Source organism: Mchenga conophoros, linkage group LG23 (assembly GCF_057382185.1).
Source record: "Mchenga conophoros isolate Kocher_MC1m ecotype Shallow Benthic linkage group LG23, M_conophoros_male_GT1.1, whole genome shotgun sequence".
Taxonomy (NCBI): Eukaryota; Metazoa; Chordata; class Actinopteri; order Cichliformes; family Cichlidae; genus Mchenga; species Mchenga conophoros.
In genome coordinates this window covers 24,870,213-24,890,318 of record NC_140547.1, presented here as the reverse complement: position 1 = coordinate 24,890,318, position 20,106 = coordinate 24,870,213, and the positions used below count along the sequence as shown (strand labels likewise).

Sequence of the window (20,106 nt, the reverse complement as noted above, 5' to 3'; positions counted from 1 at the left end):
AGAAAATTACAAGGGAGGGGACGGTTCATGATTACCGTAATGATGCTCCAAGCACTGCTCAAAAACCCGCAGATAACAGGAGTCCTTTGTGGATTGAGGTCATGACTATGAAAGGCATGTGAGATCATAAAAAAACCCCAAAAAACACTGGTCGTGTACAGATGCTTTTCATCAATGTGCATTGTCCTTGCAAATGAATCTGTTTAGGAGGAAAAGTAGCCGGTTAAGTGCTTTTACAGCTTCTCTCCTTTGAAATTAATAAAGTATGCGCTGTAAGTACAGATATAGTCTTTTTCCTTTGGGACTTCCTAATGGTACCTGCTCACATACATTCTGGATGAGAAGCAGACAGTAACACACCCTGCTTTGTGTGGAAACAATATTCATTGCAGTGGGAAACACTTTCTGAAGTCAAGGAAATCCCACCCTTAAATAAATATGTGGGAAAGATGGTTAAGATGGTTAAAGATGGATAAAGATGGTCTTGCATCTCAGTTTAAATCAGCTTATTTTTATTTACAGCATTGTTTCTCCAGTTTAAATGAGTGCTGTTAGGATTTATCCAGAAAAATGTTACAAAACAAATAAATCACAAAAAACTGAATGAAAAAAAGCCACAAAATACAAACTGTACAACAGCCCAAATTACTTAAGCTCTTCTCTCTGACACAAAACAAAAATTTTGGTCTTGTATTCATGTTTTACATCTGCTTTAAAGTTTCAAAATATGTAACACTTATGTGAAACGATAAGACCAGCTTTCCAGTCAGGTTGTCAATACACTACATTTACATTCTAAAAACAGTGGATCTGAGGGCGTAAGGCCACAGTCACACAGTTCTGAGAGACCAGTCTGCAACCATTTGGGAACCATGAGAAAAAAATGTGTATTCCCCTACAGGGTGGTAAGTGGTTGGTGACAACTGGCAGGAGAAACAACCGGCAGTGCTGCATGAAAAATTCTCTATGCTATAGTCCCTGGCGGATAGTTGCAATCACTTGTAGTGCATGTAAGATGCCAACTAGTCTGCAAACACTCAACAACTACTCTCCAAAACTGTGAAAAGTGCAGTGCTAAATGGAACCATTTGTCTTCTAAGTTGAAGCTGGTAATTCATAACTTTTACTTTGAAGGGGAATGTTCTCTATTTCCTGTTTGTGTTGCACTTTTTCAGATTTTTACCAGCTCTCGACTAGTAGTTGATGAGTGTTCAGGTCACCGTCTTGCATTCAAACTATGCATGACTGTGACATTATGCCAGCAGCCAAAATTGTGATGAGGTGTTTTTGGTGCAGCACCTAGCAACGACAAGCAACCTCCAGCAACTATTCTCCAATACACATTTTCCCCTAGCGACTGGAGTTTACAAGGGGGTCAGGAACTGGTTTCTTGGTCTGTGACTGAGACCTAATATAAAAACATTACTCTGACTAATGTGACATCAAAGGCCTGTAAAATACATCATATATAGACTGCTTACATTGCAAAAAAAATCTCTGCGTTCTGGATATTTTGTGACCACAAAGCAATCCTGTCAAATTATGACCAGTATAGCGTGCTATGTTTGTAAGGAAACTTTCATGGTAATCACCTGGTAGCATAGTTTTTGTAACAACATGTTTTCTCACTCATGCAGAGATGAGAAATAGCCATGGTTATGTAGCCATAACCACCAGGGCCAGAGGAATTTTAGCCGGTTAGCTTCATCAGGGAATCGAACACCTAGCATGGCTCTGTCAAAAATTAGCCATTAGGTTACCAGCTAACTTTAGCTAGCTATATTTCAGCTTGATATTTATTATTGGGTGGCTGTAGCTCAGGTGGCAGAGCAGGTCAGCCACTAATCAGAAGGTCGGTGGTTCGATCCCAGGCTGCATCCTGGCTGCATGCCAAATATCCTTGGGCAAGATACTAACCCCATGTTTACCTACTGGTGGTGGTCAGAGGGCCCGGTGGCGCCTGTGTCCGGCAGCCTCGCCTCTGTCAGTGCGTCCCAGGGCAGCTGTGGCTACAATGTAGCTTGCTATCGCCTGTGTGTGAATGGGTGGATGACTGAATGTAGTGTAAAGCGCTTTGGGGTCCTTAGGGACTAGAAAAGCGCTATACAAATGCAGGCCATTTATTATTTACAAAGGAAACACAATCATGTATGTCAGTCTTCTCATTCTCACCAAAAAAGTACTTTGCAAATCCCAAACTACTAATTCAAGAAATCAAAGCTGAGAATCCAAGAATAAAATGTTATAATATAAGCCAGTGTCAAAGATTTCTTTAACAGCAAGGTGCAGTTTGTTCTTCTGAGACACAAAGCACTGCATACTAGAGGATTCATTGTCATGCAATATTTTAAAAAATTACTTAGAATTGCTTTAGCAAGATTTAATTAATAAGTTGTAGAAGACACTGGTAGGAAAATTTGTTCCCTTTGGAAACTAAATTGCCCGAAACTTTCCCACAAAAAGTACCCACTCCAGTGCAAATACTTCTAGAACACTGCCGAGGGTCCTTATTTGTTAAATTCAGAACAAATGCCATTATAAAAAAATCTAGCATAAAATTAAAGAACAGCAAAGTTCTGTGTGTCCTCTCAAGCAACTCAAACAAAACCTCACCATGTAGACTGTAACAGCCAAGAGCTGTTTTCCCAAAGATTTCTCTGTGTTCACATTGCTCTAGAATTATCTGCTACATGGACACAACCGCCTGTTGCAAGTGAAAAAAATAGATTTCCCCACTGGTTAGAGAGTGATTACTGGAGGTTGCTGCCTGCTGCCAGGTGAAATCGATCACAAAGAGAGACCAAAACCCTCCTTATGATTGTTTTTGTCACGAGCAAATTGCCTGTAGTTTGCATTGTGGTTGCAAGGAGGTTGCAAACTGGTCTCTAGGCTGGGGCCATCTGACTCTACATTGCCATGCATCACATGTTTGGCAGTTAAGTAAAGCCTCAATAGAGCTGGAAATACTTTTTTCAACCAATTGCAACTCTTTTGCAAAAGGATTGAGGTTTAAAGCATTTTAAAATTATATTTTCCTTATATCAGACCTGCGAGCTATGCTGTCGACTTCTACATGACAGCCTCACGCTTGTGATCCTAGACAAACCTATTGGCTTTCATTGTTGTTTCCCCCATGTTGTCCTATAAAGTTTCACACCACCTTGCACCTGCACCGAAAACCTGCAGTGGAAAGGTGCTTCCTGTTTTTAAAGGCCAGAACCAGCAGCTCTACAGGACAGTTTTGTCTTTTAACCTCAGACATATACAGTTTCCCCCCATTTACTTGATTTAAATGACAGTAACAGTGAGAATGACAATAATTATCAGTGCATTGTGTGAAATAAGTGATCCAGAAGTTAGGAGTTTATGTGACAATATTGCTATATACAACGAATGGTTTATAACTGAAACTAATGAAAACAACATTATGTTAAGTCCCTTACAACATGTCATTCATACACAATCAAATTTAAGTACAAACATATCAATCACGTCTCCAGCATTTTGGAATACAACAACAGTGAGCCAAACCAGTATACTTATCTATTAAGTATTAACTTAATAGAGACTGGAGCTGTCGCCAAGCCAGGCAAAATTATTTTGTGGACCTCACTCAGAAAACAAGAACTACATAAATAGAAAATTTACCTCAAAGTTGAGTTCAGTCCTCGTCCCATGCCGCATATCTTTATTTGACAAACAGCTAAAGCATAATTGACATTTTGCAAAGCGAGCAGGTTATTTTTGAATGTGTCTTTTTATCCGTTTCTATTTTAGTTTACGTTATTTTACATATACTTTACAAATGCCATTGATAACCACTACAAATAATATAAATAAAACTTCTTGCTCTTCATGCTCGCTATTCAGCTTAACAGCAAACAGCTGCGACACTGAGCTCCTCCATGAAACTTGAAGTGTCAGAAGGAGTGATGATAGAGGAAGCAGTATTTCACTTAGTTTACCGTCTACTTTTAAATTCCATCAAGCTCTTGAAAATGCCCAGAAAAGATATCCGCATAATACAAAAAAGAAATATTCCCTAGGTTATCTGCACAGTGCAGTACACTTTATTGTTGTTTGATGGCATTATCCTCATAGGATCTTAAGTCTTTGTTCTCACAGTCCTTCTAATGAAGTGAAATATGGGAGGGTGTCTTTTGGTTTAGTTTTTTGCTTTGAAAATGGAAGAAATACCTGTGTTATTTCTCAAAAACCTTGGGAGGAGAGGAAAACAGTAAGTCATGAACCTGAAGAGCTTCACACAAAAGGGCTGTCCGATCGGAATATGTCTGAGTAGCTCTTGCCGTTCATGTGCTCAGTGTGACTCTCGATGCTGTAGCATCGGTGGACTTCGGTCAGCGACGACGCCACGTAGGAGGCCGAGCGGAAGATGTCAGCGTTGGCGAAAGTACCGACAAACTGCATCCGCTGTTGATTCCAGTATCTCCGGAGAATGCTCTGAACCTGCAAGAGGAGGAACAAAGACGATGAGAGAAAAATCCGTGCTGGTGGTTGGACTTATCTCCAAGGGCGGTCCTAGCCTGTTTGGTGCCCTGGGCGAACACTCGCTTTGTGCTCTATTTGGAAGAAAACAGAGCACAATTCATGCAGTCGGGGTCAGAAGTTCACTTTCACTCATCATGGGCATGACTGTCATGGCAATGATGTGCTTTTAATGATTTCATTGAACTGTTCTTTTTCCAGGGTAGAGTGATTGCACAGCATACATATTTCATAACTTAAAAAAAAACAAAACAAGAACAGGATAAACAAATTTTAATTTATTTTTGGAATTTCAAGAACTAGAAACTACTGAAACATCAGCATCACTGTCCACAGTAACGCCTGTTTTACATGGGCTGAGCTGACCAAGAAAGACATCGCTGTTCCAAAATCGACACCTTTAAGCTAGACTAAGATTTGCTGCTGCTCACATTGACGAGCAAAAAAGCTTCATGGTTGGATTAAAAGATTGAGCTGTTTGGCCACAGTAACAAGAGGTATGTTTGGAGGAGTAATTGTGAGGCTTTCAAAGCTAGGAACACTGTACCAGCTGTCAAGCACAGTGGTGGTAGCATCATGTTCTGGGGCTGTTTTGTTGCCAGTGTTGCAAAAAAGTTTTGCACAAAATGGTTGGAATAATGAACGAGAAGTACTACCTCCAAATTAATCAACTTCACCTCAAATCAAAAGCTAGGCAGTTAAAACTTAGACACAGTTGGGTGGGTCCAACAGGACAATGATCGCAAACACACATTAAAACTGGTTTCGGAATAATTAAAGCAGGCTAACATCAAGTTTCTGGAATGAGTCAAAATGTACATTTTGGCACTGTGTGGTCAGAGAAAACTGTACACTCAAACCTTTTTTTCCAAAGTCATTAAATGTGTATACTGTACAGTCACAAAGTCTTTGAAGAAATCCTCAACCACAACGTTCGTGCCCAGCATGAGTCGATGTGTTTGAGCATAGCTGCACATTTTAACTCCAATCACTCGATTCATTATAACATGAGAACCTTTTTTTATTTTTGTGATTTTGACTCTGTATATAACAACAGTGGTTCTTAAATCAAACAATCAAGAGGTGATTAAAGTGCAGACTTTCAACTTTAATTCAAGGGGTTTTACAAACATTTCTACATTAACTGTTGAGGAATTACAACAATTTTTATACACAGTCGCCAATTTTCATTTAAGTTGAACAAACTAAGGTAATTTTATATGTAAAGGAATTGTTTAAAGACTTGGATGTAATCAAATCTATAACTCATGGACCTCACTAAGTGCCGCATTTCATCCCTCAATATGTTTTTCTTGGCTTTAGGTCAGCTAACTTATCATCTGAATAATATCCAGTTTCTTTAAGACTATAGCTCTGCAAACTTAAAGATTACTCCTGCTACTCCTATCAGCAGTCACATCGTCAATAAACCAGTCTCACTAATGATGGTGTCCTTCAGAGCAGAATTTTCTTTGACCGCTTAGTGGGAATTCCAGGGAAAAGCTACTAGCAAATGGAAATCTGCCCCATAACTTTCATCTGCTTAGCATGCGCACACCAGCTCACCCTCATCTTCACCAGACTCTTCAGCCTCTCACTGAATCAGGCAGCCATCCCATCCTGTCTAAAATCAGCCACAATCATCCCAGTGCCGAAGAAGTCTCCCATCTCCAGCCTGAATGATTACCGCCCTGTGGCCCTCACACCGGTAATCATGAAATGCTTTGAGAGAATAGTCCTTCAGCACATCAAGGATTACCTCCCCCCAGAATTCGACCCCCACCAGTTTGCATACCGTGCAAACAGATCCACAGAAGACGCCATCGCCACAGCCCTCCACGCTGTGCTGAGTCACCTAGAGCAGCGGCAAAGCTACGTCCGAATGCTCTTTGTAGACTACAGCTCAGCCTTTAATACAATCATCCCGGACATCCTCATCACCAAACTGGTCACTCTTGGCCTCCCTCCTCTCATATGTGCCTGGATAAAGGATTTCCTCACAAACCGGCCCCAGACTGTAAGACTCGGCCCTCATCTCTCCTCCACTCGCACACTGAGCACCGGCTCCCCACAGGGCTGTGTGCTGAGCCCCCTCCTGTATTCTCTCTACACCCACGACTGCAGTTCGACCCACAACAACACTCTCATCATCAAGTTTGCTGATGACACCACGGTAGTCGGACTCATCTCGAAGGGAGCCGAGGCAGAGTACAGAGAGGAAGTCCTGAAGCTGGCAGCATGGTGTTCAGAAAACAACCTGGCACTGAACACTAAGAAAACCAAAGAGCTCATTGTTGACTTCAGGAGACATAGCACCGACTTGGCCCCCTCTACATCAACGGGGAGTGTGTGGAGAGGGTCCACACTTTCCGGTTCCTTGGTGTCCTCATCTCTGCTGACATCTCCTCGACAGGAAACATCTCAGCGGTCATCAAGAAGGCCCAACAGCGGCTGCACTTCCTGAGAGTCCTCAGGAAGTACAAGCTGAACTCCAACCTGCTGCTGACCTTCTACCGCTCGTCCATTGAGAGCCTGCTAACCTACTGCATCACGGCATGGTACGGCAGCTGCACCAAAGCAGATAGAGTGAGGCTTCAGAGTGTGGTCAAGACAGCACAAAAGATCATCGGCTGCCCTCTCCCCTCCCTGATGGACATTTATTCCTCCCGCTGCCTCAGCAGAGCAGCAAACATTATCAAGGACAGCTCCCAGCCTGGCTTCAACATGTTCAGCCTGCTTCCCTCAGGGAAGTGCTACAGGTGCATCAGCACAAAAACCCACAGACTCAAAAACAGTTTCTTCCCCAAAGCGATAACCACCCTGAACTCACACATGCACAGATAGCACAGCCCCCCACTTCCCACTTCCTCTAAGGACCACCACTGTGCAATACCAATTCTATGTGCAACAACTCAACTGTATATACATAACACTATTTATTACATATCACTTACGTCTTGTATATTGTACATTTTATATGTATGTATATATATATGTTTTTCCCTATGTTAATATTGACCATATGTACATAACGCTGCAGAACTGTACCCCCCCCCCCCCCAGCATGTTTACACTGAGTAGGAGATGCTCTGTATCTCATTGTACAACTGTATAGTGACAATAAAGGCAATTAATTATTTTTTATGGAAGAATCGGCAACTGTTCATTTATTAATTTGCTCAATTACTCACCTCCCCGTTGAAGAAGCAGAATATTGTCGAAACCAAGAGACCCTGAATAAAACAAAGAAAGTTTATTACGTAAAATATGTGCTAATATTAACATTATTATGCCTCTTTCTCCGATGCATGGACTGACCTGGTAGTGCATCAGGATGTTCATGATGTAGTGATAGATCTCAGAGTGGCCATCAGGTTTATATGGGAGCAGGACAAACTGGATACCGAGAAGAGGGATGAGAATGAGGGTGGCTCTCACAGCCCTCATGTAGAGGCTGGATTCGGCCTGGTGTGTCACTCGCAGCTTGGTGATGAGAACCCGAACGATGTTCAGCAGGAAGAAAAGGTTCACCTGGAGTCAAAGTAGGCACACACAACTTTTTATTGAAATATCAGACGCAGATTAAAAGGACAGGATAGTTCTTATCAAGTCAACACCGAAAGAAAACCTGTGCCAGACCTTCAGAAAGCCTGCTCATAAAGCAAAATACATAGCGTACAAGATATAAGGACAATAGGTGGTTCTAGAGTTTTATAAATTAGCGTATATAGTGAAGTACACCATCTTAATTCCTTATGACAGCTTCCACAATTTTACCTCTTTACCAGATAGATGTGTTGTTTTTTTGTAAATTTCTTTTGACCCCTGCCTTCTTTAACATACCTTTGCCTCCAAGTCCATACTTTCTTCTTAATACAGCTTGAATTATTTTGTGCATTGTATATCATCAGTGCAATGTTTACATCAAGTCAACTGAAAATTGTCAAAGTTTGTTGGTCATAATTTACTTTAGCATATAAAGTGGTATTGTTTGCTTTCAATGCAGTTGGTATGGAAGTACTGGGAATCAATGAACTGGTTCTTGTGAAGTGCTTTTCTACTCCACATAAGTACTCAAAGATTGGAAATGCGTCATTCACCCATTTACCTCTTTTCATATGCTCCGTTCTATATAACATTAACACTCGCAAGCAACTTGGAGCTAGCATCTTGTCCAAGAATATTTGGATAGCCAGAGATCAAATCCCCAACCTTTCATTTAGTAAGTGAGCTACTGTACCCTCTAAGCTACAGCCACCCAGGTTATTTCTGCATGAGACAGATTCAACAAAGTGCTGGAAACACTCCTCAGAGATTTTGGATCCATGTTGACATGACAGTATGACACAGTTGCTTCAGATTTATCAGCTGCACAGCCCAAAGATGCTCTGTTGGATCGAGGTCTGGTGGCTGTGCAGGCCACTAGAGTACAGTGAACTTATTATCATGTTCAAGAAAATATACTGAGATGATCTGAGATTTTTTATTCTGCAGTCATCAAAAAATGTGTGCACTGTGGTCATAAAGGGATGGACATGGTCAGCAGCAATACTTTGGTGCTTAGGGGCCCAAATGCGCAAAGAAAATATCTTGAATATCATTACACCACCATCAGCAGCCTGACACATTGATGTAAGGTGATCCTATAAGGATGGATTGTAGACTCGGTTTCCTGTTCTTAACTGACAGGACAGACTGGTGTGGTCTTCTGCTGCTATTAAGATGCTCTCCTGCGTACCTTGGTTGTAACAAGTGGTTATTAGAGTTATTTTCCTCTTCCTGTCAGTTCAAAGCAGTCTGACCATTCTTCTCTGACCTTTGACATCAACAAAGTATTTTCACCCAGAGAACTGCCGCTAACTGGACATTTTCTCTTTTTCAGACCATCATGGTTCTTTGGGAAAATCCCAGCAGATCAGTAGCTGCTGAAGTACTCAGACAAGCCCGACTAGCACCAACAAACACGTGAAACAGAGTTTAGTACTCACCACCAATGCAGCACAGATGGGTCCATGGATAATGTAAAGCAAGGAAGTGTTTATGGTGCACCTGTGAGGGAACAGATCAGATCATTATATCCAGATGGGATGGGAACACGTGATATCTGTTGAAAGGATGTGTGAATCCAAAGACTCACTTGTCACTGTAGTAAAAGTTACGCGCTATTGAGTATATCACTGCCGGCATGATTGGAAAGCCTGTGAAATCAATAATGTTGAGTGACATTTGTGTTTGATAGCCAGGAAGTATGCACGCATAAATATTCACATGTCTTTAACTTACCCCAACCCAGCAGATAATACCAAAGGAGATGCTGTTCTTCTGCAAACACAGCCACAACTATCAGAGTATGCAGGTAGATGCCCTCACAAAGCATCCAGAAGTAGTTACAGCTCATCAGGTACATATGGATAAACTCCATCAGTGTGCAGCTTATCTGAAGGAAAACAAAACGTGTTTTTACACGACTCAAACAAATGGAGCCTGAGTTACTATCCAATATAAAAGGTGGAAAAGCAGGTCACTCACAGAGTCAGCATATTTGTGTCCTTGCTTCGCTAACATTGTGAGCACAATAACGGTCGCAATCGAGTTAAGTATGAAGGAGAGAAAGAGGTTTTTGTGGAGAGTTATCCTTTGGCAGCTCAGACTCCTGATGGTTATTAGAAAAGAAGACACATTAGATTTTTACTTTTGAATCACAGATTTGTCCATAAGGTCACAACAAGCACCACTGAGACACCGACCCCATCTCCCCAGTCAAAACAGGTCCAGGCATCATGCCAAAAACTGCATCAGAAATGGACGGATGTTCATGCATAGATGTATATTGTTGCAATAAGGAATGCATTTTGTAATTTATTATTATTATTATTACTTAGGGATTTCTTTCTAACAATTTCGGGCACTTTCAGATGTCAGCTTGATAGCCTTTAAACAGCTGTTAACTGCTGTGAATGTGCAAGATCTAAATCTAGTTTCTCCTGCATTGAAAGTTAGTAATAACAAACTAATAATGTTATCTAAAACTTGGGTTTCTAAATGGCCCTGATGAGATAGGAAAATTAAATGTATTAAAGCTACCAAGAAGAAAAACTATCTATGGCAATTTAAATTGTGGAGATTTAAGGGAATAAAAAACAGAATTTAGCAAATTCTATGGGACATGAAATACTGGGATTGAAAGTTTGAAAACTTTTTAGTAATTAACCTTTTTCTTTAATTTAAGTCCCAAGACTTTTCAACACATTTATGCAGTTAACATAAATTTACAATGAAACTTGGTCTCATTTGTTGTATGTGACTTGTCTCCATTGACTCCTTGCTTTCTGTTGTCAGCATTACAAGCCTCTGCTACTTATTACAAAACAATTCAGAGTGAAAATGCAGAGAAGATGGGTACACTGTTATCATAAGGGGATAGACATTGTCAGCAACAATACTCAGGAAGGCTGTGGCGTTTAAAAGATGCTCAGTTGTTACTAAGTGGCCCAAAGTATGGAAAGAAAATACCCCCACACCATGACACCACCACAAGCCTGAACTGCTGATATTAGGAAGGATGGATGAAAGCACGGATATGCTTTCATGTGGTTTTCATCATTCTGACCACACCATGTTAATGTCAAAGCAGGACTCATCAGACCAGGCAACATCTTTCTTTTTCTTCTTTTATTGTCCAATTTTGGTGAATTGTAGCCTCAACCTCGTGTTCTTAGTTGACAGGAGTGGCTTACAACTGCTGCTGTAAATCATCTGTCTCAAGACTGAGGTGTTTTTCTGCATAGCTTGGTTACGACAAGTGGTTATTTGAGTTATTGTTGCTTTCTTAGCAGCTTTAAGCACTAAAGCCATTCTTCTCTCAAGACATCGTCACCCAGAGAACTGAAACAGACCCCCCCCCCCCCCCCCCCCCCCCCCCCCGATCACTCTATGTAAACTCTAGAGATTGCTGTGTGGCAAAAAGCTGAGCATTTTCTGAAATACTCAGTCCCCCCTGTCTGGCATCAACAACCATATCACATTCAAGTTACTTAAATGAGCGATCCTCAGTTTTCACTTCAGCAGGCACGTCTACACGCCTAAATGGATTGAGTTGCTGCCACGTGATTTGTTGCCAAGATATTTGCTTTGCATTTGAGTTCTGTACCTAATAAAGTGGGTGTACAAAATCTTAACTAATCACAGTAAGAGCAATACAAAAGATAAAATATAAAATAATATACTATAAAATATAAACAAGAACAGTGCCAGACTTACTTAAAATGGAAAAAAATTCCCAGTGAAATCAGCAAAGACAGCAGCGAAAGTCCATGACCGATCATAACCAAGTAGAAGTGAGTCATTGTTGCCTGCTACAAAACACAATACATACAGGTTTGCATTAATTATTGGCTATCGACTTCTATTGTGCTTTACTGATTTTATTGTACTTTGGTCACTTTTACCTCTCCGTGATGTGTGAAGTTGGCTTTGCAGTTTGTGTAGTTGGTCCACGTCCTGTTGCTCTCCGGATGCCGTGCCCACTCTCCAGTCTCTGTGCAAACTTTTTGAGCCATCACTGTGAGCAGATTTGAAAATAAATCGTCATTTTATTATGTTGATACTTTGGGACTGTTAAACAGAAGGTGGACAGCAGAGGGGGAGAGTGCCATCAAGCTAAAGGAGGAGTCCAGGCTTGGTAACCCTGTGGGACTTCAGAAGCAGCTGACAGGTACCGACAGGCCAAGCAGGATGTAGCCCAGGCAGCAGCCGAAGCTTTAATTCAAACTGCATAAAAGTTCGAATCATTTATTGATTGACTGATCGATACCGTCTATAGTGATTTTACAGCTCTCAGTTTAACAACCCTAATGACATAAAGGAAAAATAATGTGAACGCTCAAGGTTAATGACGTTATATGAAATCACAGAGGGCACAGAGATTTACCGTGTGTATCAAAATCATCAAAGTAGTCTGGACAGTTCTGCTCTTTAACGCCAGCTTTAGTTTCATCCCAGCACAGCCAGCCGTCCCACGTCATGTTGCACATCGGCTCCGCTAACAGAGGCAGAAGACAGACCGGCAAAATCACGTTAAAGAAGAAAGGCATGAAAGTTCAGTTCTGCTTTTCCTTTCATTTTAATTATTTTTATAGTCATATTAATAGATTTTAGTACTGTAATACAAAATACACAATTCTTTAGGTACATATACAGATTATACCTGCAGCATTTACTGCATTTATGCAGAACTTTTACATGCCATTGAGTATTTTTATGGTGTGATACTGTGCATGTCTACCACTGCTCACCAGTCGTTTTTGTTTTGTGCTGCGACTCTGTTATCCTCTGGAAACATCTGTACTGGGCCATGGTGATTTTAGACAGTCTCAACAGATCTCCATGGTTCACTGAATGATTCGCTGGTTCCTTGTGAGCGTCTTTAGCTGTTGCCTCCACCAGCATCTGGAAACACAAAATTTGCAAATGTCAAAAATGTGTAATTCAACCATTCGAGCTGGTGTTCCTCAACTCGTCCCATCCTGTTTATCTCTCATACGGAGAACCTATTCATTAAAGCACCTTTCGTGCTATACTCAAAGCAAAATAATTGACTTTTTATACATAATTTAGCCATCTACTCAACTGTTATCCCATACGTTTAGCTTGGAAGTTATACTCTTACAGTAAAAAGCTTTAGTTGCCAGACAGAGTTTCTCACATTGGACTCTATTGGGCTGTAAAACAAGCTCATATCATGACCCCTCCACCACTGTGCTGACAGCTGGTATGAGGTTTTTGGCTTTGTGCATTATGGCCAATCATCGCACTGGTCTCATCTGTTCAAAGGGCACTGTTCCAGAAGTTTGGTGGTTTGTTCCGGTGCAGCTTTACAAGCCTAAGCCGAGCTGTTGTGTTAGTTTTAGAGAGAAGACACTTTCTTCTGGTAATCTTTCCAAACAAACCATACTTGGTCATTCTTTTTCTAATTTTAGTGTCTTGAACTTTTACATTTAACGTGCTAACTGTGGCTCCGTTTGTGATAAATAAATACTGACACGATGTAAATTTGTCATGTTGTGAGGTTGTATTTACCTGCTGAGCACGAGAATATTTTTATTGAGAGGTGAAACCCTAGAACCAAAAGAGACTCTGCTTTCTGTTTACTGTGGCTGTGCTCTGACTTGATCTACTACAAGTTCTGTAACTTTAGGGAAGCAACAGTCAATCAAAAGAGCCAAACTTAGCCAATAAAAAAAAGAGTTTACTGTATTTTGACAGAGAGTTGTTTGTTAGAAACAACGAGTTTGCATGAAGTTTATTTTAAATAGCTGAGATTATTTTTCAAATGCAAATTCAACACTCTGTGATACATCTGGGAACATTTATCTGACATTAAAAAAAGGAAAATGCTCTCAAGATATATCATTTATTCCAGCAGGGTCAATTTATCATTTTCTTTACTAAAAAAAACCTTAAAACATCAACTCATGGTGTGACAGTTAATGCTCAACTCATAAATATGTACCAGACTGTTGTCCCTGTTATCAATAGTAAAGGAAAACATTTAAGTACCTTGTTGAGGGAGCACAGGACCAGGAGTAGCACGATGTAGCTCAGATCCATGTGCGCTCTGATCTTCATACGTTTCCTAAAGAAAAGTCACAAGAGTTGCAGCTGAGGAAAGAAATTTCTCCAAATATGCACACAACATATTACAGGTGCTGGTCGCATACAGATTAAAAGCATAGCCTTTGGACACTCGCCATTAGACTGGACGATATTTTTATACTTCGTTAGATGTTATTTTTATTAGTGTTGGAGGAACAGGTAAAAATGTCACCACTATCCCAAATAGTTTTCTCCCAAAGGCCCGATAATAACAACAACACTTCCTGAGCTGCAGCAGCTGCTGGGCTGATCCAGCACACAATGTGCTGACAGGAGCTGGAAACAAACTCACGTGCTCTGTACTGCCAGGACCATAAAATAACACATTTAGCATTAAAATTTGGTATCTTCGTATTATTATTTTTACTATTACATTTGTAATTTTGCCTTCTAATTATCTTTCAAAGCCAATATCAGGTCCCCCATCCTTTGAAACTGAGAGGGAAATGCTTGTAGCTTCATGTTTTTAACTTGTAATGAGCAGTCCTCTCCTTTTTTGGACGATGAGGTTACAGATTTGACCTGTTGCTTCCTCCGTTCTCCTTTCCTTCCTTCCTGCATGCTTATTAAGCACCGTGAGCAGGTTTAACCAAAGTTTAGCCAGAAGACATCACCACGTCAAATACCTGTACAGTTGGTGTGGCAGAAGCTCTTGAACCTAGTGTGGTTCGTACATTAAAAAAGCATGTATCCTTCAGTCAACAAGAAGCTCAGTTTTTCCTGACACATGTAGTGCTGTGCAAACGTCTGGAGCCCCTCATTTCTTTCTATTTTGCTTCCAAGGAGCCAGAAATACATTTTTGGAGGCACAGTGGCTGCTTTTTCACCCGTTTTCAGAAGAATGCTTTTTTTGTTTGTTAAGCTACTTCACAATCATTCAAGCACAAAAAAGTCTCCTAACTCAAGGGATGAACCAGTGTTGTGGCTACATAACACATAACTCAGCAAAGAAACCATTTTAAATTGTATCTTTAGGCACTTTGTTGTTAGCAGCCTGTCACAAAAACACATCGTTTGTTCACATAGCTTTAGTTGAATCTATAAAAAATGCCAAAGATAACACAGTCTGACATAACATTGTATTTTTGCAAGAACAAAGTGATTCTCAAAAAGCTGTTACTTCAAAATTTCAGCATATCTCAGCATATTGTGCAGTGTGTCAGAGGACAAAAGAAGTGGCAGGTCTAAAGAAACAAAACTATCTACAGCAGATGAACAGGATGTCATTTCACATACAGTAACAGGAAAAACCCCAAAGTCCTGCATTTCAGCCAGTGGTGTTGGAGATCTTGTCAAAATTAATGAATTACGAACACAGAAAAGTACCATCGTGCAAAACCATCTTGAAAGCATCTGATTGGCAGCAGCTTCATTTTTTAGCATGACAATCATCCCAAACACACTGCCAATGCAATAAAATCATACTTGTATAGAAAAACACACAGTGGAGCTCTATCAGTCATGGATTGGCCTCCCCAAAACCTGGACCCCAGCATTACCGGAGCAGTGTGGGATCATGTTGACAGAGAACAGAACAAAAGGCAGAAACATCCAAAGAAGAGCTTTGAATTGTACAAACTCTGTTTTTGCCTTACACACTGTAATTACACGTTTGTTACAATAAATCCCTCCACCCATTTCCCATTTTCCTAGAAAAATATAAAGAAACGGGGATTGGCTCATGACTTCTGCACAGGACTGTAGCATAGAAGAAGCTAACATCAAAGCAGCTGCTACTTAGAGATATTTTAATTTAACTACAACAACAACTTTTCTTATGTTTGCAAGACTTTTTTTTTAATTCACTTTTTACCTCACTGCAAACTGTGGTTGAACATATGTATAAGAATATATTTAGTATTAAAAAAAATTAATAATGCAATAAAAACTGAAATATTAAATGCAACAGTAAATACATCAAGGGGAGAGAAAGGTTAATAAATAGAGAAGCAAATTAAAACATAAATATTAAATTTATGTCACATAAATTAATGCCTATAGCCTACAGCTTAAGTAAAAGTAACTTACCATGCCAATTTTGATCTTCACGCAGGCCTTAAAGGGCCAGAAAACTGTACCCTAACAGAAAATATTTTAAATCCTCTTAAATGTTTCTTGCAGATGCTAATAGATGAAGATTCACGTTTGTAACTAAACTAAATAACAGGGTTAAACCTGCTTTGGCAGGAAAAAGTCAAACGTTGAGCTGGGTAGTCTAAAACCAAAGTCTGTGTCTTCGGTGACAAAGGCGTTGCACAATAACTTTAAAGCTGTTGATTACATTAAAGCATTTGCACCACCTCATAAACTGTCATTAATGAGTCTACCTTTCATATCTACAGTTTAATGCAGCACCAGAAAGTCTCTCTCGACATCAAACTCTTTCTGAGTTTCTCCTCTCAGTATGTCAGTGTCATACAACCCATCTATAATCTTGCAGCACAAATGTAATTAATTTCCACCTCCTCTGGCTGCTAATTCAGGAAATCTTTGTCACTTTAACAGATTAATATCCTCTTGAACACACCCAAAAAAAGGGAAAACACTACATGCAGTATGATTTCCTGCTGCTATGCAAAAAAGACATCCAATATCTATTCGTGCAGTCACTCCCTTGGTGTGTAATCCATTTGTGTGAGAACTCAGAGATTTAACCACTTCTACATGAGAAATGCCCTTCACTGAAAACACCGTCCTGTCCTGGAAATCTGTGTTTTTCCCACTCATGCTATTGCAGCTTTTTGTTAGGTGTTACAGAAAGCATATACAGTCACCCGCCACTTTATTAGGTACACCTGTACATTTCATCGGCAGTAGCTCAACATATTTAGGTGTCCAGACCTGATCATGACAACCTGCTCAAGTTCAAATTGAGCAACAGAACTTGGAAGAAAACAATTTTGAATGCCTCGTGGCTGTTGGTGGTCTGTGAATTTCAGAAACTGCTTATCTGCTGGGATTTTCCTACACAACCATCGCTAGGGTTTACAGAGAGTGATCTGAAGAGGAGAAAATATGCAATGAGCGGCAGTTGTCTGAGTGAAAATGCCTTCAGAGGAGAATGACCATCCTGCATAACTTGTTGCCAGTGTTGGGACTAACGGGTTATTAAGTAACGCGTTACAGTAACTACGTTATTATTGTGGTAACGAGCACAGTAACTAGTTATTATGCCAAAATCAGGAACGCGTTACTCGTTACTGGGATTTAGATAGGCTCGTTATTCGTTACTTCGTGTGGTGGCTATCGCGGAGCTTCCACAGATTCAGTAACATTAGCAAGTGGTGGAGGCCGGCAGGTGGATGAGAGGAAGGGGAGGGAGGAGGAGGAGAGACCTGAGGCGGCTGCCGGTCCGAGTGTCAGGTGAACTGAACTTCAGGTAAGAAGTTATAATGAAAACAGGAGATGTCCTTATTGAATCATCAAAACTGAACAGGTGATGGAGAAACAGGTTTACCTTTTAGGTGACATGAATGAGTTGAAGGGAAGTTATGAACTGTTTCTGAGAGACAAATAACCCCAGGATCCTTTTTTATGTAGCTGACAGCTGGTAACTGTGCAGGGGCGGGTCTAGCAAAGTTTTGCCAGGGGGCCAGGTAGGGCATTAACAGGGAAAGGGGGGCACAAAGAAGTTAAAATTAACTTAAAACCAAAGTTACTTTCCCTAGTAACTAGTTACTTTGAAAGTAACGAGTAACTTGAAGTAACTGAGTTACATTTGATAGAAGTAACTAGTAATGTAACTAAGTTACTAATTTAAAGTAACTTACCCAACACTGTGCTTGTTGCGACCAAGGTGTGCAGAAAAGCATCTTACTAGCAGCAGAAGACCATGTTGGGTGTAACTCCTGTCAGCTAAGAACAGGAAATGTGGCTACAATTCAAATTTACCCCAAGTGGAAAATAGAAGATTGAAAAATGTTTTTTTCTCTGATAACCGCATTTATCCATGCTGCCTCGTATCAACAGTCAGGCTGCTGGTCTTATGGTGTGGGGGATAGTTCTTCGGCACACTTTGGCCCCCTCAGCACCAGTTGAGCATCATTTAAACACCACAGCCTGCCTGAGTTTTGTTGCTGACCATGTCCATCCATTTATGACCACAGTGTACCCATGCTTGACATGCTATGAAGTCAATATGGCCCCAAATCTCTGAGGATTGTTTCCAGCATCTTGTTGAATCTGTGCTAGTAAGAAGGCAGGTCTGAAGAGAAAGAGTCCAGCCCGGTACTAGCACATGTACCTAATAAAGTGGCTAATAAGTGATTTTACTGCATCACTTTGGTAAGTCGGTAAATATGTTGTGGACTCATGTCACACCATAAGCTCCCACCAACATTTTAAACAGTTCAAATTGGACTTGACGTTTGTTTGTTTGTTTTTTTCAGCTTGTCTTTTAATTCTTCCACATCATTCACACATTTTAATTTCTTTCTGTGCTCGTGCCTGATATGACAACAACGTGACATTAAGCAATGAACATTTTGACCCGTTTTCAGCATCTTGACCAGAGTGCAAGTACAAGTTCCAAGAGCTTACCTTCACACAAAAGAAGAAACAAAACTCAGAGTTGCCAGAGTCAGGAGTAATCCTTCAGTCTGAGAGTTTGGCTTTGCTGATAAAGGAAAACAATGAAACAACCCTGATCCCCCTTTTTTGTTTCCAGGGGCAGATCTCCACTGCTTGTTTCACACCGGAGACACAGGCGACACTGAGCTGGGCTGTCCTGATAAAAACGGACTGACTGGAGCTGCTGATGACATCACACGCTTGTCTGCTGTGACGAGACATCCCAGGAGAGCAACGATGAGCATTACAACGCAGCTGGACATTAATCATATAGATGAAGGATGTGAGGATGTAAGTGCTGTGACTGAACAACGGATTTATTGCTACCTGTAGCTTTACTGCATAGAGAGTTTTATAGCCTTAAGAAATGACTGCAAATGTATAGCACTCATCGGCGACCTTATGATGAGTGGAAGCAGGACGAAAAACAATAAAATGACGCAATATATAATAAATCACTGTGCATTTGGACCTTTTTTATTTATTTATTTAACTGCAGAAACCGAACCAAAGAGCATGAAGGTTTTAATTCCTTAACAAAGGCGACCTCTGCTGGGCAAAAATAATAAATAGAGCCGGCACTCCATACATCCTTGATTTAAATCTATGGGAATTTATCTTTAAACATAACTGAAACCACATCACACATTTGTGTGGAACAAAATCAGTAGATCGAAAGCAATGTGGGCTGTAGCTCATCTTATGTATTAGACTGGTAATCTGTAAGAGCACGAGCTGTTCTGTGAGATTTTACAATTTACATTCACTGACCACTTTATCAGATGCTGGAAACATTCCTCAGAGATTTTGATCGATGTTGACATAACTGTACCACACACTGTGGATAAATATTATACAAGATAATCTGTATGTACATAGAGTTTTGGCCTTTTTAACAAACAGTTCACAGCTGTCAACAGAATTGAAAAAAGGGAACTTCAGATCCTTAAGTGTGAGAGGACAGCGAGGGTTCAGCTTTATTCCAGCTGTGAGAGATGAACTTCACATTTGAGAGACTGTGATGATTCGTTTCTCTTTGTGATTACAGGAGCTGCCCTCAGATTCAGACCTCAACACCACCTGGTGACAAAAATAAAATCATCCTGTGTGTTCACTCTTTATGCTAAGAAAGTTAAAGGCAAAAAGTTAAACTTGGTTGTTACCTCTGGGGAATCATCGTGTATTTAAGATGACTGGAACACCCCTGCACACTGTGCATCAGCGCGAAAGAGCGCGCTATATTGAGTTTTGAGGTTTGTGTAATTTGGCATGTTTTGAGGGTGTAGTTTTTTGTATGGTTTTGTGTAGTTGGTGTGCAGGTGAGTCATTTGTTTTTGTTTTGTGTGTCAAAACAATGAGGGCACTACTGAATGTCAC

The 20,106-nt window shown here is 40.5% G+C and overlaps 1 protein-coding gene across 1 annotated transcript; it reads right to left on the bottom strand.

Annotated features, from left to right (window-relative positions):
- Positions 1 to 491: 491 nt before the first annotated feature.
- Positions 492 to 18,860, bottom strand: LOC146547285 (calcitonin gene-related peptide type 1 receptor-like). Its single transcript, XM_085265122.1, has 13 exons — positions 18,700 to 18,860; positions 14,065 to 14,140; positions 12,801 to 12,954; positions 12,437 to 12,547; positions 11,955 to 12,067; positions 11,767 to 11,861; positions 10,036 to 10,159; positions 9,790 to 9,943; positions 9,644 to 9,704; positions 9,495 to 9,555; positions 7,825 to 8,037; positions 7,698 to 7,739; positions 492 to 4,467 (listed from the first exon to the last, which is right to left on the bottom strand). Exons 2-13 carry the CDS (start codon positions 14,131 to 14,133, stop codon positions 4,261 to 4,263), a joined length of 1,404 nt encoding a protein of 467 aa, XP_085121248.1. The 5' UTR covers positions 14,134 to 14,140; positions 18,700 to 18,860; the 3' UTR covers positions 492 to 4,260.
- Positions 18,861 to 20,106: the final 1,246 nt, after the last annotated feature.

Coding starts and splice junctions, on each gene's coding strand:
- LOC146547285 (XM_085265122.1), bottom strand. CDS start 14,133: ATGAAGATCAGAGCGCACATGGATCTGAGCTACATCGTGCTACTCCTG. Junction 11,862..11,954: donor ACTTCACACATCACGGAGAG/GTAAAAGTGACC, acceptor TGTGTTTTGTAG/CAGGCAACAATGACTCACTT. Junction 9,556..9,643: donor AACTTTTACTACAGTGACAA/GTGAGTCTTTGG, acceptor GTTCCCTCACAG/GTGCACCATAAACACTTCCT.